Source organism: Canis aureus, chromosome 9, assembly GCF_053574225.1.
Source record: "Canis aureus isolate CA01 chromosome 9, VMU_Caureus_v.1.0, whole genome shotgun sequence".
Taxonomy (NCBI): domain Eukaryota; kingdom Metazoa; phylum Chordata; class Mammalia; order Carnivora; family Canidae; genus Canis; species Canis aureus.
Window position 1 is genome coordinate 41,730,136 of NC_135619.1, and position 27,852 is coordinate 41,757,987.

The 27,852-nt window shown below is 38.9% G+C and overlaps 1 protein-coding gene across 5 annotated transcripts in view; it reads left to right on the forward strand.

Annotated features, from left to right (window-relative positions):
- SYNE2 (spectrin repeat containing nuclear envelope protein 2) overlaps positions 1-27,852 on the forward strand; it is a 320,213-nt gene that overhangs the window by 50,669 nt on the left and 241,692 nt on the right. For 3 of the 5 annotated variants that reach the window (XM_077909582.1, XM_077909583.1, XM_077909584.1), the window contains exons 1-5: positions 496-710; positions 24,192-24,253; positions 25,437-25,532; positions 25,625-25,702; positions 25,791-25,883. In XM_077909582.1, the coding sequence (XP_077765708.1) occupies positions 632-710; positions 24,192-24,253; positions 25,437-25,532; positions 25,625-25,702; positions 25,791-25,883 (408 nt within the window). In that variant the 5' untranslated portion in view covers positions 496-631. Of the gene's footprint in view, positions 1-494; positions 711-24,191; positions 24,254-25,436; positions 25,533-25,624; positions 25,703-25,790; positions 25,884-27,852 lie in introns of those variants that run through there. The other 2 variants (XM_077909580.1, XM_077909581.1) reach the window with 2 other exon arrangements.

Genomic DNA, 27,852 nt, shown 5'->3' on the forward strand with positions numbered 1-27,852 from the left:
GTGGGGGTAGAGGAAAAAAATGTGTGGAAAAGTGAGTGCTTGGGAAAATAATTCAATATAACAGATAACTTTATCAAAACATCCTTCTTGATATACTTTTTTTTCAGTTTCACTTTGCAAGCTATGCAAGCTCAGTTATTGTTTCCAGTAAATGGCAACATTTATGGAGCAGAAAGGAACTACGTTAAATAAAAAGTTATAAGGAAAATCCTTGCAGATTGAAGTGAAAGATAAAATACATCCAAACAGCTAAGCCGTCACTTTGTGTCAACGTTACTTCCCCCAAGCAAGTTATGGAATCTCATTGGGTGGCTTCCCCCTTCGCCCCTGGTGTAGAATCCACAGTGCTAGCTGGTCGGGAGTCCTGCCAGCAGCTCGAATAGGTCACAGGGCAAAATCTTGATTATGATTCAAGAAAAGAAGGCGTAGTCACTTTGCCTCATGAACTACAGAAACACTCACTAGAAAACTGCTTCTCTTGGAAGGGCACGTTTCATTTGCTGCTGCCTTCTGGCAGCGCGTGTTTACTAGAAACACAGAGTTGCAGAGTCACTAATGAGCATTTATCCTTTACTTTTAGTTCGCTTCTTTAACTGGGATGGACATGATATAATCTCCGTTGAGTCAAAGGATGGCATCTAGTCCTGTGCCTCCCACCGAGGATGAACAGGTTTCCTTGGGCATCGATGATCGGCATATTTCACTGCAAGGTAATTAAGATGGGGGGGGGGGCACCCGTAGTAACTGTGGAAACCTTACCCTCACCTTTCCATCTACTGCATTCTGTCTCTCTTAGATATTTTTCCAGTGGCAGAACCTTTCAGTGTATGTAAATGTCTTTATTGCTACCTCGGCTCTCTAAGAAAGTAAGAAATAATTGGAAGGAATTTGGTATCACGGTTTCTCACTGACTGCATTCTACTTGTAGTGAAAATAGATAACGATAGTTTGCTTGGAATTGTTTGCACTTATTTTACATCTTTTTGCATAGCCTAACTTTTAAATGTACATCCTTATCTTGCCTAAAAAAGAAAAGATTAGTGGTATGATCATGAGTGAATAACCTTTTAATCCTGTTAATCATATTATGCATTTATGCAGACTCAGCACTGTCTTTATGTACATATATATTGTTTTAATGCTTCTTGTGGAGCTTGGCAATATTTGTTTTGTACGTTAAAAATTCATTAGTCTTTTCACCATTGTTGATAAAGTAAATCTTGGAGCTGAGTAAAGTTAGCTAGTGTAGAAGAAATAAGGCGATGCTAAGTCTTTGAAAATATTTATGAGACTATGTATTTTAAAATAATCTTTAAAATTATGTACAGGTTTTTTTTACTTATTATTTATTTGTTTGAGAGAGAGAGACAGAGAAAGAGAGTGCGGGGAGGGGAGCAGAGGAAGAAGGATAAACGGACTTCATGCTGAGTACAAAGCCTAATGTGGGGCTCCATCCTAGGACCCCGACATCATGCCCTGTGCTGAAATCAAGAGTCAGACACTAAACAACTGAGTCACTCAGATGCCCCAAGATTATGTATACTTTTATACAATATTCTTAGAATGTTACTTAGAAGCCACAGATTTTGAGTCATTTATTTTTATTTTATTTTGTACTTTATTTTTTATTGAGATATAAAGACATGCAACATCTTAATTCGTTTCAGGTATACAACATAATAATTTGATATTTGTATATACTGTGAAATGATCACCACAGTAAGTCTGGTTAATATCCATTACCATATATAATTATAGATTTTTTTCCTTATGATGAGACCTTTTTATATTTGCGCTCTTAGCAATTTTCAAATATACTATGCAGTATTACTAGCTACAGTTACCATGCTGTACATAACTTGTATTTGAGTCACTCATGACAGAGATCACAAATGACTTCCTTTTCTGATATTTTCTTTTTTTAAAAGACTTTTATTTGACAGAGAGTTACAGCCAGAGAGTACAAGTGGGGTAGGGAGATGGGATGGCAGAGGGAGAAGGAAAAGCAGACTCCCTGCCAGGCAGGGAGCTGGACACCAGGCTTCATCACAAGACCCTGGGATCATGACCCGAGCCAAAGGCAGATACTTAACTGACTGAGACACCTAGGCATCCCTGATATTTTCTTTTTAATTAAAAATATGTTTTGAATGATTAGCTTCTTGACTTTGGGATCAAGAGCTATTCCAATAGGCTATACCTACAAGTATCAGTCTTTTAAAAACAAATATCGGGGATTCCTGGGTGGCGCAGCAGTTTAGCGCCTGCCTTTGGCTCAGGGCGCGACCTTGGAGACCCGGGATCGAATCCTACATCGGGCTCCCGGTGCATGGAGCCTGCTTCTCCCTCTACCTGTGTCTCTGCCTCTCTCTCTCTCTGTGACTATCATAAATAAAAATAAAAAAAAAAAAAGGAGAAAAGGAGGATTAAAAAAATAAAAATAAAAACAAATATCATGTAGTTTATATAGACTAAAAACATGTAATGTGTTGAAGTAGTACTTGAGGTAAGAATTTTAAAGCTTTTCAATAAGTAAATTTTTTATAGTGTTATATAGTATCCACAAGTAATTGGAATTAAATTTTCATTTAATCGGGTAGGGAATGAGTAAGATAGGTGATGGGGATTAAGGAGGGTACTTGTAGTGAGGGACTGGGTGATGTATGGAAGTGTTGAGTCACTGTATTATACACCTGAAACTAATATAATACTGTATGTTAACTATACTGGAACTTAAAATTAACTTAAATTACATTGAGAAATTTTTCATTTAACTGAAAGAAAAAACCTTTTGTTCTTGTTTTTCTCTGAAGTTTTGGTTGCATGTGAGTAATAATTCATGTAACCTAAAACATATCAGGAAGATAGTGCATCAATAAATAGTAAGGTAAATCTAATTTCTATTGCTAGCTGTGGCTCTTACTAGTTCTTTGGACAAAAGGCTTTATCTGTTTTGAGTCTTAGGTTCCTGTTATTTGAAATATGGATGGTATGCCTATGTTGCACCTGTGTTTTAAAGATGAACAATAATGCATAATGCATGAAAGGGATCTCACTTAGTACCTGACACAGAACAGAAGTTTAATAAATGCATTTTAACTTCTTTTTACATATTTAAAGTCAAAATCTGTGTCCCAAAAGGTTTCTTATCTAGGAGTACACAGCTTGAGTAGAAACAACTTAGTGTATAGAAAAAAATTATAAACCAGAGTCTGGTTTTTACTGTTTTGTTGTTGTTGTTTTGGCATTCCTATTCAATGGCTTCTCATCATATGTAAGATAGTCTAGACTTCTTGGTGTGGTTCACAGGCTCTTCTAGTCTGGTGCTCCTTTCTCATTGCCCTCATCTCCCACCTCACTCCCATAAGCACTCTGTACTCCAGCTATATGGCTTCCCAAAGGCCCACACTCCCCCTGCCCGTGTGCTTTTGTCCAGGCTGTCCCTTAGAGTCTCCTTGCTTCTTCCTCCCACTTGAAGAAATCCAGCTTGCCTATCCCTCATCTATCCTTTATCCATCCCAGAGTCAGCCAGTCTCAGCCTCTTCCTGAGCCCTGCCATCTTTTTGGCTGAGCGTCATACTTCCCTCTCTTCTCCCGTAGTCCTTATTTTGCCACTTACAGTGTTATCATTTTTATATTTCATAATGTTTTCTTCCCCACTGCAGGGCACTCCAAGACCTCTATGTCACGGCTCTAGCTTCCACAGCACTCTTACAAATATGATCTCATTCAGTCCTCACAACCACACTGTAAGGTAGATATTTTTATCTTCAAGGTACAGAGAAGGAAGCTGTGGCTCAGGAAGATGGAATTACTTTCCCAGAGTCACACAGCTAGTGAGCGAGCAACAGAGCTGGGGTTTGACCTGGAGGATGGTTTTCTTTCCACGGCACCATACCTCTTCACATGTCAACACACGTAGATACATTTGAAGAACAATTTGAAAAAGGAATTTCCCTAACACTCTGTTTGGAAAATCTACTTAAATCTTAGCCTTATTCTAGTTAATCGATAGCAAACTTTTATATCCAGAATATGGATGGTCAACTTCAAATAACATGAATGATCTAAGGTTCGCAAGTAGCTCAAGATAATGAACAAGTTACTGAGAAATGAATAGTTTCTTATAGCGTGTTTTGAATTATACAATATGCTTTACAGTAAGAAATAAATATGAGCTCTTTGGCAATGGGAATGTAATAAACATGCACTACCAGTGTGAATGATTTTTCTTTACAATCCATTTAGCGGAATGCGGTGTTGGATGCATTGCTCTATAGGGGGAGAGGTGGAAAACTAATACTGTAATGTAGTCAGATTTACACCAGACAAAGACTGGTCACGTTAGCCGGGTACACTCAAGGATATCAACCAAGAGGTTCCCGTGACTATCGAATGATGGCTTAACTATGAAATGAATAGATCTCTCAAGGTTAAGTTCTATATGATTTTTATTTTATTTATTTATCTGAGAGAGAGAGGGAGAGTGAGAGAGAGAGAGAGAGAGAACAGGTGAGGGGCAGAGGGAGGGGAGAGGGAGAAGCAGATTCCCCACTGAGCAGGGAACCCAATGAGGGGCTCAATCCCAGGACCCTGGGATCATGACCTGAGCTGAAGGCAGACACTTAACCTACTGAGCCACCCAGATGTCCCTAAGTTATATATTATTATTAGCAGATTTAGAATTCTTTCAGCCTCAGTTAAAGAAAGGAAAAGAAAGAGAAAGACGGAAAGAAAGAGAAATAGTAAAGGAAGGAAGAGAGGGAGGGAAGGAAGGGGAACTTATATGTATTTCTAAAGGTAACATTGGTTTTGTAGCAGGATTATTAGCTATTTGAACAAAAAATTGCTAGATGATATTATGAACCTTAGCTACTCCTAAGCAGCAAGTTGTTTGCAATAGTCTTAAAAGTATTTGGCTTTGCACACTGTGTTACAGACTTGTATTTCACAAAATTCACATGTGCTTAATAATCCTTGGAGTAATATGAGAAAAGAGATTTTATGTGATATGAGAGGAGCAGGTTCACTGCTCATAAGGAAGTTTTTCTTTTCTAATTTCAGAACTTTTTTAGAGACAGAGACCTATTTAACTTATAATACCTACTTTATTTTAGCCGAACATATCTGAGACAATTATGCCATACCCTAACTTAGAATAATATGCTCAAGAAAAAATTAAGATGTCTGCATTGAAATGTAGTGACTCATTGTTGATATGCTATGAAAACAGATTTCCATGTGTGTAGGGCCTACAATAAATCAGGCCAAGGAAATCGGGCAGTGCTTTGCTGAGATTCAGGGAGCAGGACAACAAACAAGCAACTTCATGTTTCTTTTTGTTCATCTTTTGTGTGATCTTTGAGAAAATGCCCTTATGAAGGGATTTTTGAAGGTCCATATTGTAGGGAGATATTTTATGTTCTCAGTCTATTAAGGAGCATAACATTGAAATGATTGGATTCTTGGGAAGAACAAAGAAATGGCATTTGTGAATTTGAGCAGATTAATGTAAAAATGGAACTTCTCTTTCTTTAGCACATTTTGTACTACTAGAGATGGCCCACATTTTAAATGAAATGATATATGAAAGATCAGGCTATGAAAATAATAGATCTCTTTAAAAATTTGCTTTATCAAAGTGTCCATTATAGAATTTCTGTAAATATTTCCATTGGATTTGTTATCTGGCAAAATAACAGGTGCTTCCTTTCTTTTTATCCTAAGAAAATAGTAAACACATATTTTGTATGAAACACCTGTGTTGAGCTCTCCAGATGGGAAAGGGAACAGTTCTTTGGAGTACTGGCTAAATATGATTGTGGAAGCAGTAAGAGGTGAAGTTGGATGAATATCACAGGATTTTTAAGTTGGAAGGGACTTTCTTTGCCATTTAATTTAATTTGAGACTAAAGTAGTATTTCTGAAATTAAGATCCCTAAGGGAGCTGAATTCAAGGCTCAGGATTTTGCCTTGAGGCAGGGAGTAGCTGTCAGGTCTTGAGAGTGAGAGTATTTGGTTGGAGGTCAAAGTTGTACTTTAGGAGATCAGTCTAGCTTTGGGATGTAGGAAGACTTGAAGGGAACCAGAGAGTGGAGTTAGAGAAACCAGTTGGAAAGGTTTGCAAACATCTGGGTGTTGGGTAGTGTTTGCCTACATTAGAAGTAAGCAGTGACTATGAAAGTACAGAACAGATGTGAAAACCATCAGGGTGGAAGACTCAGCAGGATTCTGACACTACTGAATATGGATACTAATAGAGAGGCTCCAAGGTCTAGAGCTGCTTGGAGTCATAGCAAGCAGCAGCAGTTATAATGTCCACATTATTAACTCTCTTTCTATTTACTGTGTTTTCACTAAATATTTTACAGCATCAAATAAGAAGGCCATGGGATATTATTTTATATTGATGTGCTTATTGTAAATTGTTGTAGATAAACTATACTGCTCACAAAGAAACTCTTTCTTGAGAACTTCACATCATGGAAGGATTAAAAGCACAACACAGGTAGAGGACCCATTTAAAAGTCATATTACTAATGACTGAAATTGCCAGATGAGGCTGCCTCACTCTGTGATATTTTAAACAGCAGCTTTGGCATTCTTAAACTGTCTTGGACACTATATATTTCAGATTTCAGGCATTTTGTTAGAATTACACATTCTAGAATAATAAAATAATAGAATAATTTGTTAGCCATAAAAGGGTATGATAAACTTTTGTAACAAGAGCAAATTGCTTTCAACAATGAGGTAGGCCAATGCTTTAGAAAAATAGCATTTGAATACAGAATGTTATCATTAATGAAACAAAGAAGTAGGAAGGAGTGTGTGTTCTCTTACCTTTGACACTGCACGAGGAGTTAACTTCCATGCAGTCCTGCCAAAATGGTTAACCGTCTGCATGAATCTGTATAAAACTGTGTGCGGCCCAGTTACTGTGTCCCTTCAAACAATGCTCATATGTTTTATTTAGTGTTGTCTTCCAGATGATATATTTTAAAATATTAAAAAACCCTTTATGCCTTCTGGATGGACATTACTCAGTAGGGCTTGATAGTGAAACCTGGGTCCCTGTAGTTAAGTTATTGCTCCATTGAAATCTATTTATTATTTATCCAGTATCCATCTAAGGGAGGCTTTTGATTTATGTCATATTTTATTTATTTATTTATTTATTTATTTATTTATTTATTTATTTATTTATTTATATTTTATTTATTTATTCACGAGAGACACACAGAGGCAGAGACAAGGGAGAATGTGAAGCAGGCTCCCTGCGAGGAGCCCGATGCGGGACTCGATCCCAGGACCCTAGGATCACAACCTAGTTAAAGGCAGACATGCAACCACTGAGCCACCCAGGCACCCAATGTGATGTTTTTAGACATGGTTCATGTTTGGTGGGCTAGATGATAAGCACAATAATGTGATGTAATGTTGAATTTTACTCAGTTGCTCAGTAAATACTGAGTCCCGACCATGTGCTGTGGGCTTGTTGTTAAGGGGACAGAGATGTGAATAGATTGTGTACCTTCAAGAAGCATGTGGTCCAGTGATACTTCTGCTTGTTGCTATCAGGTGAAAGAGCATGAGCTGGCACATGGATTTAATCATTCTTATGTAACAACGTGAAATCCTTGACTATACGGGGCTTACCCCTAATTTTGGATCCAACATAAAACCCAACCAAAATTTGACTCAATATGCTGTCTGGAGTATCTTTTCACACTTCAACTGTAGGGAGGTGAAGAATGAAAGTGGATTCTGTATAATTTTTTTTGAGAGGTGAATTATCTGTCCCTCTCATTGTAAAAATCAAGCCTTTTGGTAAGAACTTGCCTGGGATGAGTTGTCTTCTTGCTGAACCTCTTGTAATTGTGTGTGTGTGTGTGTGTGTGTGTGTGTGTGTGTGTGTTTAATCTTTGAGTTTCCTCTCATCCTTGGGCATTGCTTGCTTTAATAAGCCTTCTGAGTTCCGCCAAGTAAGTATTAGGAGCCTTCCGTAGGATGCTCCTGCATCTTTACTGCCAGTGATGTTTCTGACATATTTCAGGATTTCAGTAAACAACTGTGTAGTGAATAAATGAGTGGTCTTTTCCAATATATATATAAAATAATAAAGTACCCTGAATTAGAAGAATTGTTCAGTGTTCAATGAGAAAGGATGGGAACATGGGTCTTTTCAGACATGAGGCAGTGTGGGTGTCGTTTATGGGTCTGCAGGCTCAGTAGTGTTTTAGTATTGTGTTTCTAAGAGAAATTCTGTTTGCTTTATGAAGGCAAATGAATGAAACCATGTAAAGTCCGAGAAAGAGGAATGGGATTAATAAAGACTTCTGAGTGGAATTTCTACCTTTTTACAACCAGGTCCCCAATGCGGAATTTTGATGGACATGATGAATGAAGAGTAAGGAAGGGATATGCACTCTCAGGCTGTATTTTTGCTTCCCTAACCAGTTCAGACTGCTCAGTTATTAAGAATAAAAGCAAATCATCTCTGGAGTCTTTTTTAGGGATTAGGTGATTGTTATACCCAGGGAAAATAATCAAATTATGGTTCTTCACTGACACTCAGTGCTGCACTGTCCCAACACGAAAGCTTCCAGAAAGTTCCTGATTTCATAGTAGCTGATGATATCTTTTGCTGTGTTTTCTTGGAAGGTTATTTGCCTTGATAATGTAAAGCTTTAAAATCTTAAAATATTCCAATTAACTGAAGAATAAAATAGCTCTGCAAGCAGTAGTATTTGTGCTGTATAGTCTCTTTGAGAGAGGAAAAATGATATTTTTGGGGGGGGGCGGTTGTATATATACAGTTTTGGCTTCTGGGAACTTTGGTTTTGTTTTCACCAGGAGTTTGGGGATAAGCTTACTTTATTCTGGGTCAGTTACATTTTGAAAACCAGGGCAAGATAAATCCAGGGTCATTTAGAGTCCTGTTAAAGTAGGTTAACAAAGATCTCATTCATTCCTTATAGAAATCAGAATCCTTTTTAATTAGCCCCATGGGAGATACAAGATTTTTCTGAGCTTTTGTGTTTGCGTGCATTTCGGGAGGGAGTGTAATTATTCAGAGCTTGAGGTAGTATATTAGGAAAAATAAAACTCGAAATAATTTCTCCTTGAAAATAGGAAAGTAAGACGTCAATATAAGAGATTAATCTATAACCATTTGGCGGGGTTAGTGGGTGATTTTACACTCTAAAAATTAGAGGTTATTCTAAGTGTGCCTCTTCAAGAGATTACTTCCCTCTTCTAATTTCAGCGTTGGTGACTACAGTTTCTCTGATGGCTGTGTTTTTCCAAAACATACAGGGAAATTTTGGTAAAAGGTAACTGCATTTGTTATTCTCAATATTCATGAGAACTGAAGGTTACTACCACCAGGTATTTTTAGAATCATTTAAAAATAGTACATAAAAGGATAGGAATGAAGATTTATCAGAGAAATGAAGTGTTCAAAACTCTAAATATGTGTATTTTTGGAGGAGAGATGTGAGATTCGGGGTGGATAATCTCTCCTAGTCATTGACAGCCTGTGTGGTGATGCATGTTGAATGAGCATAGAAAGGAAAGGGCAGAAGAATGGCTGCGGATGCTTGCTCTCTGCCTCCGGGGTGGAGCAGTGCTCACTGGTCATGCTTTGGTTTTTCATCTTTACTGCACAGGGTCTACCAATTGCATCCACAACTAAATGTTATGAGATGAAAGGCACCTGGCTCAAATCAGAACACAAACAGCCTTTATCAAATTTGAATAACATTTAAGATCTTTCCTAAACAAGCTTGGTGACTTCATGGAGCCTGGGGTGGCTGGAATGTGATGGGCATGAGATGGTATTGGAGAGCAAAGCAAGGCAGAGCTGGATGAGGCAGGGATTTATCAGCTCCAAGGTAAGATGTGTGAATGGGAAACCATTGGATGGTTTTAGTTAGGGGAGTAACATGATCTGATTTACATTTTCCAAAATATCACTCTGGCTGCTGTGTGGCGAGGGGCTTATTTGAGAGGTGGGAGAGGAAGCAGGAAAGCCAGTTGGGATGCTTTTGTTGTAGTCCAGATAAAATATCAGAGTAGTCTGGATAGTAGTAGGGTGATAGGAATAAGCTAAAGAATCATGGATTTTTTTTTTTAAAGGATACTTGTGAATGTTGGGATGTATGGAGTAAGTAGTAAGAGAGATCAAGGATAACTCCTAAATTTTTGCTTTGAGCAATTGAGTAGTTGGTTATGTAATTTATTGTGATGAGGAAACCTGATAGACAAGTTATGAGGAGATTAAGAGTTTATCTTTGCTCTGATGGTTATGAGATGCTTATTTGATACCCAAATGGACATGTCCAGAAGGCAGTTAGATGTAAGGATCCAGAGTTCTCAGGAGAGATATAGATTTGGGAGCCATCAGTAAGTATGTGACTGGTATATTTACAATTAAAACCATGGCCTGGAAGAGATCACCTGTGGAATGCATAGCTAGAGCAGAACTTTTGGATCTTTCAGTGTTTAGAGAAAGCAAGGGACACTGAGAAGAAGTAGCCAAGGCCAGAGAAGGAGAACCAGGTGAGTGTGATGGCATGGAAGCCCCTAGATGGAGATATTTCAAGGAGGGACGGGCATCTGGGTGGCTCATTTGGTTACCTTCAGCTGAGGTCATGATCCCAGGGTCCTGAGATTGAGCCCTGTGTTGGGCTCCTTGCTCATCAGGGAGTCTGCTTCTCCCTCTACCTTTGCCCCTCTTCCCTACTCTTGCTCACTCGATCTCTCTCTCGGAAAAATAAAAAATAAAAAAAAAATTTTTTAAAGATTTTATTTTTTATTTATTCAGAGAGAGAGAGAGAAAGAGAGAGAGAGAGAGAGAGAGAGATTGAGAGGCAGAGTCACAGGCAGAGGGAGGAGCAGGCTCCATGCAGGGAGCCCGATGTGGGACTCGATCCCGGGTCTCCAGGATCACACCCCGGGCTGCAGGTGGCGCTAAACCACTGCGCCACTGGGGCTGCCCAAAAATTTTAAAAGAAGAGAATAAAGTCAATCGTATTGAAGAGAAATGGCCACCAGATTGGTAACTCTAACAGAGTTAGCCAAACTCAAGTGGTAGAGATAGAAGCCTGGCTGGAGTGGGTCAAGGAGAGATTGGGGGTGAGGAAAGAGATATAGTGACTTAATCAACACTTTGAAGAAATTTTACTGTGAAGAGGAACAGAGATATCAGGTAGTTGTTGTAGAGAAATATAGGACTTTTAAAAATACTACTACTCCATTTTTTGTTATGCTTTTTCTAAGTATAGGTTAATTTATCCTTCGATCCCAATTCATTTATTTGTTCACTCATTTTCGACAAGTGCTTTTGAATGCCTGTGGTGTACAAGACACTGTACCAAACACATGGGATGACATATAGAATGTGCTGTCCTAAGATGTATGTTCTGATTACACGGAGATAGCCAAGTACATAGACTATTACAGGATGGTATGGGTGTGTTGTAAGAGAGAGAAGACGTAGTATTCTGGAAGTACAGAGTAGGGCACCTACCAGCCTTGGGGGTCAGGGAAGGCTTCCCAGAGGAAGTGATTTCTGAGTTTAGACCTAAAGTATGTTAGTATGTGAACAGGATGGAGATGAGAAGAGTGCCCCAGACAGTGGTAGCAGCATATTAAAGCCAGAATATGGGGCTGAATGTGGCACATTCAAGGAAATGGATGTTCAGTGAGACTGAGGATTACAGTTTGAAGGAGGCTGTGAAGAGATGAAGCTGTACAAGTTCATGTAAATATATGGGGGTTTGAATTGCTTCGAAGACCAAGGAGAAGCAATTGAAGGATTGTGAGTGGAGACATATTCAGAACTGGTTTTAGAAATCACCCGGGCTGGGTGCCTGGGTGGCTCAGTAGACTAAGTGTCTGCCTTTGGCTCAGGTCATGATTCTGGGGTCCTAGGATCCAGTCCTGCATCAGGCTCCCTGCTCAATGGGGAGTCTGCTTCTCCCTCTGCCTGTGCCCCTCCCCCCATTCATGCTTGCTGTCTTTCAAATAAATAAGTACAATCTTAAAAAAAAAATCACTTGGGCTGCAGTATGGGGTGTAGTCTTGTGGGAATGAATGCGGAGACAGAGAGACCAGCTAAAGACTGCAACAGTCAGCTGAGAGATAGTGGTGTCCTGTTCTAGAGGAGGTGCCTGTGAGAGGATGGATAGAAATAGATATCAAGAGATATCTAATTGGTATACTTTTCAAGGCTTTAAATTCTTAAATTTTATCTTATCCTTAGCTTTACTGAGGTAGTCATTAGGCCTTTTTGATTGACTAGGTATGGGAGAGTGAGGAGAGGGAAGTATTAAAGATGACTCAGGTTTATTCCTCAGCAGAAGAGTGGATAATGGAAACATTCACTGAAAAAAAATGCAGGAGAACACCTTTGGTGGGGGAAGGGAGCCAGTTAGAGATGATGACAGCCTTCTGGCAATGTTGAGTTTGAAGTGTCTATGCAATAACTAAGTGGCGATACCCAGAAGATAATGGGATATATAGACGTGAAGCTCAAAAGAAGCAGACACTTGGGCTGAAGATAAAGATTGGAAGTCATTAGTATATAAACAGTAATTTGTTCCTATGGAGTAGATGGAAATATCTGGAAAAAGAGAACATTACAGAGATAGAAAAAAGCAAAACAGGCTTATAACGGAGTCGAGAAGGGATGTCACTAGAAGTAGGAAGAAAACGAAGTGAGTGTGATACCATGGAAACCAAAGAAGGAGAATGTTTCAAGGAGAGGTAATAAACAGCATCAGAATTTTCAAGATATCTAGTATGTTCTGAGAAGTACCTATGGGGTTAAGCAATGGGAATATTACAGGTAGCCTTGCTTACTTACAATTAGATGGAGTGGTTGGGGTAGAAGCTAGCTTTCTAGTAAGTTGCCAATGTAGACAATACTTTCAATAAGTATGGGTTTAATGTTGGGGAGAGAGGGTGATAAGCTGAAGGGGCCATGGATCTGACATTTCAGCTGATTTTTAATTATGATGAAAATAACATGGATTTTGGTATCAGACACATTTGGATTTGAATCTTTTCTACCAGATGTGAGATCTAGGGCACAGTATCGAGGACATAGTGGACTTTCAATACATGTTTATTGAATGATTAAAAATCTTTCATCTTCTGGGAGCTACAATTTTTTCATTCACAAAATGCCTACTTGACTACTTCATTGGAAGGCTTTAATAAAATGATGTCACTGGTGCTTACCCTGAATTCCTATTTATTCCTGGACACAAGTTGTTTCAGCAAGCCTTCTGAGCCCCGTTAAGGGTGTCTTAGGATACTTACAAGTTATTATAGACTTATATCGAATTACGTTACATCAGTATCTCAGAGTTTATTTTTCATCACTATTTTTGCTAAGCCTTTCCTGTTCCCTTTGTTGTCTCAAAAATAAGTCACACGTGTAAATCAGTCCAGTTACAGAGATGTTTCTCAAAAAGTCTGTGTGAATCCCTTGAATCAGAAACCTTGGGAGTTGGGACATAGAACTCTGAACTTAAACAATGACACTGAGTAATTTGCTGGCATTCAAGAGTGTAAGCATCCTAGATTTGTAATCATAGCACAGGTCACTTCTTTTGTGCTCCGGAGTTAGGGCTCAGGCTCACACGTCTAGATTTTCCAGAGAAAAGCACTCAGTTTTATAAAGTAGATGAAAGATACTGTGGAATAAGAAATATGTGTTAGGGGATCCCTGGGTGGCGCAGCGCTTTGGCGCCTGCCTTTGGCCCAGGGCGCGATCCTGGAGACGCGGGATCAAATCCCACATCGGGCTCCCGGTGCATGGAGCCTGCTTCTCCCTCTGCCTATATCTCTGCCTCTCTCGCTCTCTCTCTCTGTGACTATCATAAATAAATAAAAATTAAAAAAAAATTAAAAAAAAAGAAAGATGTGTTAGAAGAAATGGAGTCATTTCTTTGATTTGTTCATTCCACAGATATTTATTGAGCAACTCAGATGAGTCAGAAGAGGATGAGAAAGAGGAGAGCAAATAGCACCCCAAATTCTAGGCATTTTATCTGTGTTATGGGTTTATTTGCATGTGCTAGAAATACAAGATTTGCTTACGCAGAGGGCCAGGAGCTATGTTCCAGGGAGGCTGGAAACAAAAGCCTCAGTGTGAAAATCTCAGGTGTTGCACAGGGTGTGGTTTGCTCATGTGGCAACATGAAGTGTCTGGATTCCACGCGCTAAGGCCCAAAGTAGAAATCATTTGTTGTATGTCATATATTTCCCGAATAAATTCAGTATTTAAATTTTTACCTTGGGGAAAAATAGCCACAAAACCCCACTCACTTCTCCCCAGCCATTTACTCATTTAACAAACATTTTCTGAATTCCTACAACATGGGGTAGGTGCTGCAGACAAAATGAGGAGCAAAGTCAGACCCATACTCTTAAGGAACCAGTAGGCTAATGAGAAGGTGCATATTAATTAAATAATCTCACAGATATTAGCTAATATTTTGGGGGAACAGCTTTATGAGATGTAATGTGAGATGTGAGTTATATACCAGACAACTCATTAGAACATTTTCATCACTCTAAAAAGAAATGCCATACCCTTTAGTTGTCATTCCTAAACCTTTCATCCTCCTTCCCTCAGACCTGGGCAGCCACTAGTCTGCTTTCCACTTCTATAGATTTCCTTAGTCAGGATATTTCATATAGTATGTGGTCTTTTGTGACTGTCTTCTTTCACTTAGCATACTAATTTCCTCTTTCTTCCATATTGTAGCTAATATCTATTTGTGTTCGACTAGTCATAGTCTGTGTGGGATTGGCAAACATTTTCCATAAAGGACCAGGTAGCAAAAATTTTAGTCTTCGAAGTCCATATGGTCCCGGTCACAACTACATTTTAACATGGAAGTAGCTACAGGCAATATGAAAACAAATGATTATATCTGTGCTCCAATAATACTTTATTTACAAAAACAGGTGATGGATCAGATTTGGCCTTCAGATTATAGTTTATTTGTTGACCTCTGATTTATATTGGTATAAGTACTTAATCCTACTAACAGCCCAAGGGGTAGGTACTAATATCCCCATTTTAAGTTTGGGAAGACTAAGGCACACGGCTAATAAGTGGCAGATATGGGAACCCAGGTAGTCTGGCTTTAGAGCCAGTGCTCTTAACCTTGTCAGTGATTACAAGTTGAGGAAAGTGCTAAATGGGGCAGGGGTGTGAGTATGGCTCTATGAAAACAAACAACAAAAGGGAAATTTACTTAGGTTTCCTTCAGGATGAACCACTGACTAAGACCTGAGTGAAAGTGGAAGTTGACTAGATGAAGGGAGGGGTGGTGGTATAAAGGGCTGAGCAGGAGGGAACATAGCTCATAAAGGCCTCGGAAGAAGATGGAGTGGCTGGAACACTGTGTAGAGGGGAGAGGAGGAGTGCAGTGTGCTAAGCCTGGAGAAGTACCCTGGGATGGACCATGTAGCACCTCCTCAGCTGTTACTGACATTGCTCCTTATCCCTAGAGCAGAGAGAAACCATCAAAGTGGAAAGGAGAATAAGGTAAGTTCTACTGGCTGAAGCAGAGAATGGATTGAAGAAAGTAGAGCAGACCTGGTTGGTCATGGGAAGAGCAGGCCATGGCTGATGGCAGATGGGCCAGGAGGGCTGGGGGAACTTAGTGGTGTAGGAAGGAAGAGGATACCAGAGCTACACAGGAGCAAATTTGGCCTGATTTATGGGAGTCTGTACTTGGGGATGATGAAGGATCATGGTGTTAAATCTGTGAGGTGGAAACACTGGTGAGGATAGGTGTGGAGAGAGGGAGGGAGAAGGGGTTTGATTTTGGTCCTGGGATGCTGAATCTGATTGGTGAGTGCTGTTTTTTCCTTAGTGCCAACACAGATTCTCCAGGAGAGGAATATTGACATAAAAGTGTTGAGGCGGTACCCAGATGACGCAGTCAGTTAAGCTTCTGCTCTTGGTTTTATCTTAGGTCATGATTTTATGGGTCGTGGGATTTCATGGGTCCCTGCATCGGGCTCCACACTCAGCTGGGAGTCTGCCTGAGATTCTCACCCTCTACCCTTCCCCCTATATGCACTCTCCTTCTCTCTCTTTCTCAAATAAATAAATCGTAAAAAAAAAAAAAAAAAAAAAGAGTGTTGAGGTTGAGAGATGGTTGCATGCTGTGCTTGCGAGTTTTTAATCAGGAGTTACCTTCCAAACTCAGCTCTTCTCGTTCAGTAAGTGAGATCTCAGTCTTGGAACTATTTATTTTTCTTTTTTGCTGACTTGTTTAGTTTACTTCTGGTTGGTTGCAAGAAAATGTGTAGTAAATTGCCACCCTCCTTTTTCTGTTAGTTAATAGTTTCCTCTTTTATAGTTCAGTAACACACCTTTTCCTGTTTATTCTTCAAATATTTTAGGCTTTTCTTATTTTGATTTTGCGTGCCTGTGTGCTTTTATTCTCTTAATTTGTTTCTTCATTTATTTGTTTATCATCTCCATGAGAAAGAATAAAAGAGGTGGGCTTATTATTTTTAGTTCCCTTTCTATTCAGTAACAGCTTGATTAAGATTATTTGATATGGCTGTTGGGACACATGGCTAAAATGTGTTGCATTATTTTCCAAATTTAGTTATCCCTACCATTTCTGTCCCAGCCAACAGTGAGTTGGCAGTGTTGTTTTAAGGAATGGCAACAGCATCTCATTATAGTACCTGCCCTTTTGTTCAAGGCATTTTATTCATGGAAGAAAGAAATTGTCCAGGAGTTCTTAAAACAAGGACTGGGATAAAGCATAGGCCTAGGAAATGTTGTCAGTAAATTCTTCTCCATACAGTAAGACGGTTTGATTTTCCATACTCTTGATACTTACTGAGTTTTTCAATCAGCAAATATTTATTGAGTACTTCTTATCCACAAGGTACTGTGCTAAGGTGAAGCAAAACCACACAAGCATAAATATTTAACTTCAAGGTTATACATTGAGTGGGAGAGAAACCACACACCCTTACGTGACTCTGGTGACACAAGGCTGATATGAGCAGCAAGTAGTAATTATCATAAGGTAGAAGTAAGCTGTTGGATGATACATATTGGCATCCTTTAATAAAAATACAGATAGAGAGGTGCCTGTCTGGCTTAATCGGTAGAACAGGCAACTCTTTATCTTGGGGTGGTGAGTTTGAGCCCCATATTGGATATAGAAATTACTTAAAAATAAAATCTAAAAGCTGCAGGTAGAATAAGAGTAAACATACTATTTTACAACTTACTTTTTTTCAATTAAGAATATATCCAAACCAGCACATACGTATCTACTTTGTTCTTTTTTTTGGCCAGATATTTTTTGCTTACTTTCTGGTAAGCAAAAAATTTGGAAGGGTATGATCTCCTTTTAAAATATTTCTTATAGCTTAGCAGATGCGTTTTAACTTTAAGTAGTATACCTAAGTCTCTGCTTTTTGAATTACCAACTTAAAAAATGAAGCTATGTCATGTATAATCATTTAATTTACATATACATACATTCATTCAACAAATACTGAGTGCCTTCTACTAGTGAGATATTCTAGAAGCTTGTGACTCAGTGATCAACCCAAACAAATCCTTGCTTTTTTAGAATATATGTGCTTTATATTTAATCTATCTAGAAAGATGCACAGGAAACTGTTAATTAATGTTGTCTCTGGGGAAGGAAAATGGGATTTTTGAAGGAAGTTAAGATTAACCTTTAATTTTGAGTACTACTTGGAAAAATGTTTTATGAGTATTGTATATTACTTTCTAATAACAATAAGAAAAAAGTCCAGTAAAGTGTTGTGGGAGACTAGAACCAGAAGAGATTATATCTATTTCCCTTTAGAGAGGGAGGCATTTGAACAGACTATGTCTTATTTTAACAGATGTCAATTGAATGCCCACCGTGTATGTTGTGTTGAGTTTTTATGAATGCAGAGGGCCATGGGAGGATTGGCCATTCCAGAGGATACATAGCATGGCAATGGCATGAAATGCAGAAAAGAGTGAAACTTAACTGGGGAGTTGTGGATTTATAGTCTGCTAGAAAAGTAGGATAGGAGTAGAGAAGTCATGGGAGATGAGTCAAAAAATTAGATTGGAGCCAAACTATGAATGACCTAGAATGTTAGGCTAAGAATTTAGAATTTACTCGCTAAGGAATTAAGGAATGATCAAAAGATTTTAATGAGGAGAGTGACAGATCAAAAGAGTGAATCTGGAGCCAAGTGCAGTAAACCTGTTAGCAATAAACCAATAATAGGGAAGAAGAAATTCCTACATAGAAGGAGATTGTAGAGCTTTCTCAGTGAATTCATTCAGGAGAGGACATTCCTGGAGAAGCCACATTGTAATAATGCATTGTTCTGTGTTTAAATGAAAACGTAACGATTCTCATGTCTGAGGTAACTGCTTTTGAATTTCTTTACTACCTTTCTACCGGGGAGGATTGCTGGAGTCAACATTTTGATTAATTAATTAATTGATTTGGAGGGAGGTGTCAACACTGTAGATGAACTCTTGTGCATCTGGGTCTTGCTGCTCCCTAGTAGCCCTGGTAGTTTTTCTGGGAACTTTATAATGAATTTAAAATCCATACTCCTTAATTGGGCTTAACTCAATTTGTTTTCATGTAAGGTGTCTTCCAGCTAAGGGTATGTGTTGCCAGCTCACAAAAGGCAGATTGAATAAGGACAAACTCAGGGATTAAATGTATTTTTATGGTAATGACATCTAGAGAAAACCTTTGCCTAGAATGTCTTGCTTCTCAAATTCAGTCAGATATTTTCCAAGAATGAGAGTCAGAAATACCTACATAAACTTCACTATGTTTTTCTACATTATGCATATTTCTTGTTTGCCTTAAATATCAGGATAGAGAATTTCTCATTCTCCATTCTTTGGCATTTTATGGAGAAATATACCATTATAACATTTTATTATTCTCTTTAACTCTTTCACTTTTTATCCCTAACATCTGCTGATTCTATTCTCTACGTGCCATTTTGAGAAGAGTTTTATTATTTTATTAGAAACTTACCTCAGAAATTACAAAATAAAATCTGACAGTTAAAAAAAATCTCACCCACTCAAATTAAGTTGCTTTAAAGGAATCGGTTCTCAATTATTTTTTTCCTAATGGGTCAGTCTTTGAAAAGAACAAATGGTTACTTATCCTGCCATAGGGTGATCTCTTTGGCTCTGGTTCCTGTTGAATTAATACTGCTTTTCAGGGATAAGACAGTATAAAAATGTGAGAAAAGTGTGTCAAGGGATAAATAAAATGGCACATATGAAACCATTTAATTCAGCTGTTGCAAAAGTGTTTAATTGTACTTGGGCCATCTTTGTTTGCCATTAAGCAAAGAGTCCTTGTTGCATTTGAAGGGTTCTAATTTCCAGGTTAACAAGTTGTTCTCTAAATTTGGACAATGAGTTAGTTAAATAAAAGCCATCAAGTTTCTTTTCTAAATCCTTTTCTGAAGATTTCATTCGTGCTGTTTCCTTTGTTAACTGGAGATTACTGGTGGGGATTTGTTCTGACTGCTTCTCTTTTTGTCTCTCACCCTTCCCCAGTTTCTATTAGATTTTATCAAATTAAGACAAGAATAATTTAGGGTTTTCATTGGGCAAGTTTTGATTATTTTCAGTTGTAGTTTCTATCCTTGTCGGGATACATGTCAGTCCAACCTCAGATTAGGTCAGATGCCCCCAATTGGAACAATCTAGTTAGAGCACTCAGTGTTGTGCTAGCATTTTCCTCTTTCTTTTTCTTTTTTTTTCTTTTTTTTTTTAAAGATTTTATTTTATTTATTCATGAGAGATGAGAGACAGAGACATCAGGCAGAAGGAGAAGCAGGCTCCATGCAGGGAGCCCGATGTGGGATTCGATCCCGGGACTCCAGCATCATGCCCTGGGCCAAAGGCAGGTGCTAAACTGCTGAGCCACCCAGGGATCCCCCGTTTTCCTCTTTCCAAGATGATTTTACCCACCTTCATATCTCCCCTCTCCCCCATGTAACTTTCCTAAAGTAAGTGCAGACTCTTATCTCCTAGACCTAGCAGCATTCCTGATTAGTTTCTTTTTCATATATCTCCTGGGAGGAAAAATCTCTCTTGGAAAAATCCCTGCTTTTTTCCATGGCCTTGATTAATGTACATTATGGGCAGGTAATTTGCTCCTGGAGTCATAAAAACTTGTTATCTCTCTTTTTTTTTTCTCTTGAGGAGCAAAATTAGCCTTCAATACAATTTTTTGTTTAAATCTGTAATGTTTAACTATATGTTTAAAAATACTGTTGTATCATCTACTGATACTAAGAGAAAAAGCAATGAAAATACATCCCAAAGATTGTAGAAGATGTTGTAACATTTTGAAGTAGGACAAAATTGTGGTTCTTTGTAATTCTTTTGTTTATATAAAACAAGTAACTTTTTAAAAAAAGATTTTATTTATTTATTCATGAGAAACACAGAGGGAGAGGAAGAGACACAGGCAGAGGGAGAAGCAGGCCCGATGTGGGACTCAATCCTGGGACCAGGATCACGCCCTGAGCTGAAGGCAGATGCTCAGCCTCTGAGCCACCCAGGCGTCCCACAAATAACTTTTGAAAGCCTAAACTATCCAGTTGGCTTGCCAGAACTCAATTCAGTTCAACTAATAATTATTGAGTATCATGTACTGTGTAAATCACTGGGCTATAACTAATTTAAGCTGGTAATGCAAAAAAATGAAATGGATTAAAAAAGGAAAAAAAAATCCAACAAGGCTAAGTGCATCGTTAATCTCTAATCAGCCAGGATTGTAAACACCCGAAAACACATTTACTCAGATTCTCTTCAGTTCCTCAACCTGAACTCACATCAGATTAAAAAAATTTTAAGAGCTCTAGTTAGATGTCATGCCAACAATTTCAGTCGTTACAACTGTGGTAGCTAGAGGTTCATAAAGGAGAGTGGAAGGGATCAAAGAAAAACATTAGAAGGTAGATCAGACAATTTTTAAAAAAAGGAATATAGACACATAAAGGTAGATTTGACTGTCTCAGTATAGTAAGTAAAGTATAACTATAATAATCAGTAAAATTATCCTTTATTAATTTTAATTTAATTATAATTTAGTTTTATTATTAATACAATCAATTTAATATGATTAATTAAAGTATTTTTTAAAAATTATTTATTTATGATAGTCACAGAGAGAGAGGGGCAGAGACATAGGCAGAGGGAGAAGCAGGCTCCATGCACTGGGAGCCTGACGTGGGATTCGATCCCGGGTCTCCAGGATCGCGCCCTGGGCCAAAGGCAGGCGCTAAACCGCTGCGCCACCCAGGGATCCCTAATTAAAGTATTATTATTCTTTTAGCAAAAGTTTCTTTAGAGTCTCTTCTTGGCCAGATTCCTCTAGGTACCCAGAATAGATCACAGACAAAACATCTTTGTCTATGTGGTGTTTATATTCTGTTGGGAGAAGAGCAAGACATAATAAACATATATAACTTACGTAAGATGTTAAAAGGTGGTAAGTGCTAGAAAAAAAGAGAGCTAATAAAGGGAAGCAGGAGTGGAAGGGTTACAGCTTTAAATAGGATGAAAGGCTTATGGGGATATCTGTAGAAGAGCACACCTGGGAGAAAGGACAGTTAGGGCAAAGCACTAAGGTGGGAATGTTTCTAGGGAGTTTGAGAAAAATAGGGAGGCCAGAGTGGCTGGAGTAGAATGAGCCTGGGGGATGAGCTGAGGGGGTGAGTGTCAGCCTTGCAGCTGTCTTAAGGAGTGAAGTGAGGATCCCTCAAAGGATTGTAAGCAAAAGAGTTTCCTAGTCTGAGTTAACGTTTTAGCAACATCACGCTGGCTGCTGCATTGAGAATAGTATTTTGAGGGCAAGACTGGAAGGAGGGAGACCTGTTAGAGATCTAGTGCAGTAATCCAGGTTGGGAGGTGGTGGGAAGTGGTCATATTCTGAAGGAGCACCAGAGAGGATTTCCCAAGGCATTGGATATGGAGTGTGAGAGAAAGGGAGAAGCCAGCTTGTGATGTAGGAGAAAAACTGAGAGTGCAGTGTCCAGTAAGGTGAAGGCTGACAATCAACCACTGGCTCTAGTCGGAGGCGGGGGAGGGTCCTTGGTGACCTGGATTCATGGTGACCTTGATGAGGGAGCAGCTGGAAAAGGATGGGAGGAAGGGTATCAGTGAGGGCAAGGACAGTGCAAAGCAAGCAGAATTCAATGGCTTCGAGTCGCTGATGGGTGTCAAGGGTGGTTGGAGTTGGGGCGCTGGAGGGGAGGAACTGAAAAGCTTAGGGCTGTTGTTCAGAGATGCACAAAATCAAGACTGCAAGGAGTTGCAGTTACTAGTATTGCTAAGGTGAGGGGTATGACCATGGTGGTCAGTGGTTGAAGCAGAGGAGAAGACAAGTTTATTGGAAAAGAAGAATACAACGGAGAGGCCAGGAAGTTGGGCGCTTCATCAGTATGTATGTTGAAATTGTCAAGACGTAGGAGTTGTATTGGAGAGAGGACAGTGGGGAAGGAACTGAAATCTTTGAGAAATGGTGAGGAGTGAACAGAGGCCAGTAGATGACAGTGGGCACAGTCTGATGACTTGAGAGTGAAAGCTGGAGTACTTCGGGGACAGAGTGGAGAATGATCTGGAAGCAGTAGCGAGGGGCAAGGACCCTGTGGTACAAGGGGAGTAAGAGGAAGCAGAGCCAGCACTTGAGTGGGCCAGTTTTCACCAAGAGCAGAGAGGCAACGCCTGCCAGAGAGGGTTTGGACACATGGGGGATTTTGCTGAAGGTGTACTCTGGGTTCACGATCAGTGGAACGGTTTCAGGAGTTAAGGAGAGGTGGGAGATGAGAAAAATGGAGGCGTGTGCAGAATCTTATGGAAATTGAGTGAGAGAACAGAGGGGAACCTGAGAGTCCAGGGCGTGTGTGCAGCACATGTGCGTGCATGTGTGTATGTGCGTGTGTGCTGGTATGAGACCTGGTGACCTCTAGGTAGATGGTGGTGCCAAGGCTGTGAGCCTTGGGCCCAGGGAGGAGAGGGTATCTGTCCCTTCCTGGGTGGCCAGCCAGGTGAGGACATCTGGGGAGATGGAAACTCAGTTCTGGTGTGCAGGGTTGACATGCCTGCTGAAGCTGGGGAGGGCAGAGGGCTGGTGGGGAGCGTGGTGTGGGTGTAGGGCCTGCTCCTGCCCCGGCGAGGAGGGGTAGACATACCCTGCGTGTTCAGATCTTCCCCTTGACTCCTGTCCTGTTAATAAGAGTAAATGCGGGCACTTCTCAAGTGAATCATTAACAGTCTCTGGAGGCGAGTGCTTATTACCTGATTCCTTGAGGAAACTGATGTTGCACAGCTACTTGGTACAGGGGCAGGATTCGAGCCTGGTGGCTCGGACTCGACTCTGATTGCAGCTCATTTACTGTTAGTGCAGTGGCAATATGTCCTCCGTGATAAATACTGTAAATATCAAGACTAAACTGTCCATGACTTTATGAGCCTTTTAAAATGTCTTCAGGTGTTCTGGGTTTGTTTTTAAATATATATGGCTTTTGCTTTGACTGCAAGTGCTTTGGGGTTGTGAAGTCTTCTCTCTCTTCACAGTTCCTCATATTGCACTGTCAAGGCCATATGGGAACTTATGTTCTTTTGTTGGTAAAAGTGTTATAAGAACTTATGTTCTTTTGTTGGTAAAAGTGTTAAAAATCATGGTCTCAGAGTGCCTGGGTGGCTTAGTCGGTTATACGTCTGCCTTTGGCTCAGGTCATGATTTCAGGGTCCTGGGATCGAGTTCTACATTGGGCTCCCTGCTCAGTGGGCAGCCTGCTTCTCTCTCTTCCTCTGCCATTACCCTTGTTTGTGCTCTTTCTCTCTGTCAATTAAATAAATAAGAATCTTTTAAAAAATCGTCTCTTGTCAGCTAACCTGCAGCGATAAAAAATATCTCATATCAACATGCTATTGCCAAAGCACTTCTTGAACAAACGTCTGAAATTCAGACCAAGTCCTAAAAGGCTGGAAAAGTTCTGGAATGTGTGCACATCTCCAGAGTGATAGACCTTTGAATGTTTGTTATATTTGAAAGGCTTCTGAGGCTTATTTTATAACTGCTGTTGTCTTTTTTGTTGTTGTTGTTGTTGTCTTTTTTCAATAGCTGAACAGGAAGATACTCAGAAGAAAACCTTCACCTGCTGGATCAACTCACAGTTGGCAAAGGTGAGGAAAAAAATAGAGCAAATAAAGCTATAAACATATTTTAGTTATTCCTCCTTCCCTTCCTTTGGGCCCCAAAATGGCATTGGTGACATGTAAAAGGTTGAAAGAATGTGGTGAAGTCACCTTGACCTTGTTTAGATGTTTCTTATTCTTTCCCAACACAAAAAAGAGACTTTTGCTAAGGGTATGGGAGATAGTGCTCTAAAAATATTTAAGGCAGCAGCATCTTTTTAAAATCAAATATAATAATAATAGAATAACAATGGAGTGTTATATGTATAACACTCATATGTAAGGAGTGTTATATGTTAGACACTGTTCAAAGCTTTTTAAGTGAAATGAATTTGCATTGCATTTATGAGACTTGACAACATCCCCATGAGATAGTATTATTCCTGTTTAAAGAACAAGAGGGCAGCCCGGGTAGCTCAGCGGTTTAGCACAGCCTTTGGCCCAGGGCCTGATCCTGGAGACCCGGGATCAAGTCCCATGTCGGGCTCCCTGCATGGAGCCTGCTTCTCCTTCTCCCTGTGTCTCTGCCTCTCTCTCTCTCTGTGTGTCTCTCATGAATAAATAAATAAAATCTTAAAAAAAAAAATAAAGAACACGGAAACTCAGGTACAAAGACGTTAATGTGACTTGCCCAAGGCCGCACCGCTTGTAAGTGATAGTGGTGGAATACAAACCCAGGCAGTTTGGATCCAGAGGCCTTGATCTTAATCACTGTCCATCCTGTCTCTCAGGGACACCATGTGCCTGGAATAATCTAGATACAAAATGACTGAGTCTCTCCTCACAGGCTATCTATCTCTGCCCAATGCAGTTCTAGAAGGGTAAATTCATAAACAGATTACTCTGGGAGTGTAATCTACTCCCCAAATAGGTCACTACTGGCTGATTTGAAATGCCATTAATGCTGCCTCCATGCACAGGTTTTAAGCTTTCAGTGAAAGCTACAAGAGTGCTGTGTTACTGGAAATTTGCCATGAGATAAATTAAGTTCGCTACTTCTCTTACCATGCTTTGATAAAGAACATTGTGTGTTCTCTATCATCCCGTTAATTAAAAATCACTACTGAATTAATGCTTTTGTGAAGTCACACAGCACATTTATGGGATCCTTAAAGGTATTATGTTTTTGGAGCAATGTTTGAATGAGTATTTTTCTTGTAACCTCTTGTAGCACATTCCTCCCTCGGTTGTATCAGACCTATTTGCAGACATTAAAAAGGGGCATGTCCTCCTGGACCTGCTAGAAGTACTCTCAGGACAACAGTTGGTAAGCTTTTTAAATGACATTAAAAAACCTTTTGTTGATTAAAAAATTGTTTTTCATATTTCTAAGTAATATATTTTGCTTGAATTTTGTAGCCTCGAGACAAAGGATCTAATACATTCCAGTGTAGAATCAATATAGAACATGCCCTGACATTCCTAAAAAACCGATCAGTGAGTATGAATTTCATCTGAAGATTCACAGGAGAAATTAATGCTATAAAATGTTTTCTCCTTTTAACCCATGTTTCTTCTTTTCCAGATCAAGCTAATAAATATTCATGTTACTGATATTATAGATGGAAACCCATCCATTATTCTTGGCTTAATTTGGACAATTATTCTGCACTTTCATGTAAGTAGTTTGATGATGTGAAAGCTATTTCTGTTCTAATTACTGCAGTATGAAATAAGTGTAATGCAATAAAATTCAGTCCAGAGTTTCTTCTGGAAACAAGACACTCTGGAAATCTTGACAGGTAGATCTTTGGCCATTTATGTTATTTTGCATTTGAAAATTGAATGCTGAATTATGATATCTTACATTATCCATAGTATCAGCACCAGTCTGAATAGAACTTGCCATGATAAAATTTTGCCTATTGTTTACTTACTCTGGCAAGAGATAGTAGGATGCTTTTGGAGTGGATTTTTTTGAAAACTAACCCACTAAATTTGTAGAATCTCCCAGTTTTGTTCAATCTAATAATACCACAACACCTAGTCCTATTCAAGACTGATTCATGGGTTAATTTCATGCCATAAATATATTTGAACACCTACTGTGTGCTAGTTTTTGTGCTATGAAACCAAGAAAACAGCAAAGACAGTTATAGTCCAGACTTTATGATACTTATGACTGATAAATATATTCTCCAGACCTGTGATTCTGAGTTAGTGGAGATTTTCTGCTGCAACCTAAAAGTTGCATGTTCTATATCTCTATAATTACCTTGAAAATAACATTAAGGGATCCCTGGGTGGCTCAGCAGTTGAGTGTCTGCCTTCGGCCCAGGGCATGATCCTGGAGTCCCAGGATCAAGTCCCACATTGGGCTCCCTGCATGAAGCCTGCTTCTTCCTCTGCCTGTGTCTCTGCCTCTCTCTCTCTGTGTCTTTCATGAATGAATAAATAAAATCTTTAATAAAAAAAAAGAAAATAACTTTAAAAATTATGTAGGAAATAAATGCTTATTTTATAAAAATTAGAAAATAACTAATTTGTATAAAAATTAAAACATCTAAAAATAAGATTATATATGTTTTCTGGATACCCACATTTGAAGTTGCAGTAGAATAAAATGCATGAGGATGATGAAAACCAAATTTAGAATTGTGTTTTTTTCCCTCTGGAAAAGGAAGGAAATGGAATTGCAGAGGGAAAGACAGAAGGCTTAAACTGTGTCAGTGTTTCATCTCTTTAAAAAAATATGAACCGAATGTGGTAAAATGTTAAAATTTGACAATAATAGGCATTTATTATATTTTTTCTCCGTACTTTCCAGGGTATTTAAAATATAATTAAAAATTTCAATATAGATAATGAAAACCAAGTAGAGTCACCAATAATTCTACCAATCACTGATAAGCACTAAATAATTTGGTATATAGATTTCATGATATGTGCAGCAGGAAGGAATTTATATATTCATCTATCTATCTATCTATCTATCTATCACATGGAATGGTCATGCTATCCAAACTGTTTTCAGTCTCTTCTAATGAACATCTTTCTGAATTCATACATATTTGTTAATGGAGGCCTAGTGCTCTATTGCAAAGAACTATATTTAATTAATTAACAGTCAGAATGTTCACAGTTTTACGATTGTAAGCAATTCTAAAAAGACTACCGTTCATAAAATGTTTCCATACAATCATAATTATTTCCATGACCTAGTTTCCTAGAAGTGAAATTGGCCATAAGTCTTGCTTTTTTTTTGTCTTCGTATTGCTAATGTAAATAAACTTTTGTTGAAGTATAACATACATAGAGAAAAATGCACACATTTTAAGTGGTGTAGAGCTTGATGTAGTCTTATAAATTACATCCATGTAACTACCACCCAAGATAAAAATAGAGAACATTGCCCGCATTCCAGAGTTCCTAGGTGTTTCTTCCAGTCCTTGCCCCATTCCCTAAAGAAAACCATCACTTTGATCTCTTATCATTGTTTAGCTTAGCATCTTTATTTCCCTATAAAGGAATTATAACTGAATTGGTTTACATACACTGTATACTCTTGTGTCAGATTTATTTCACTTTACATAATCTATGAGTTTCAACTTGACACTGTTATTGGAATTTGTGAATTCCTTGCTCCA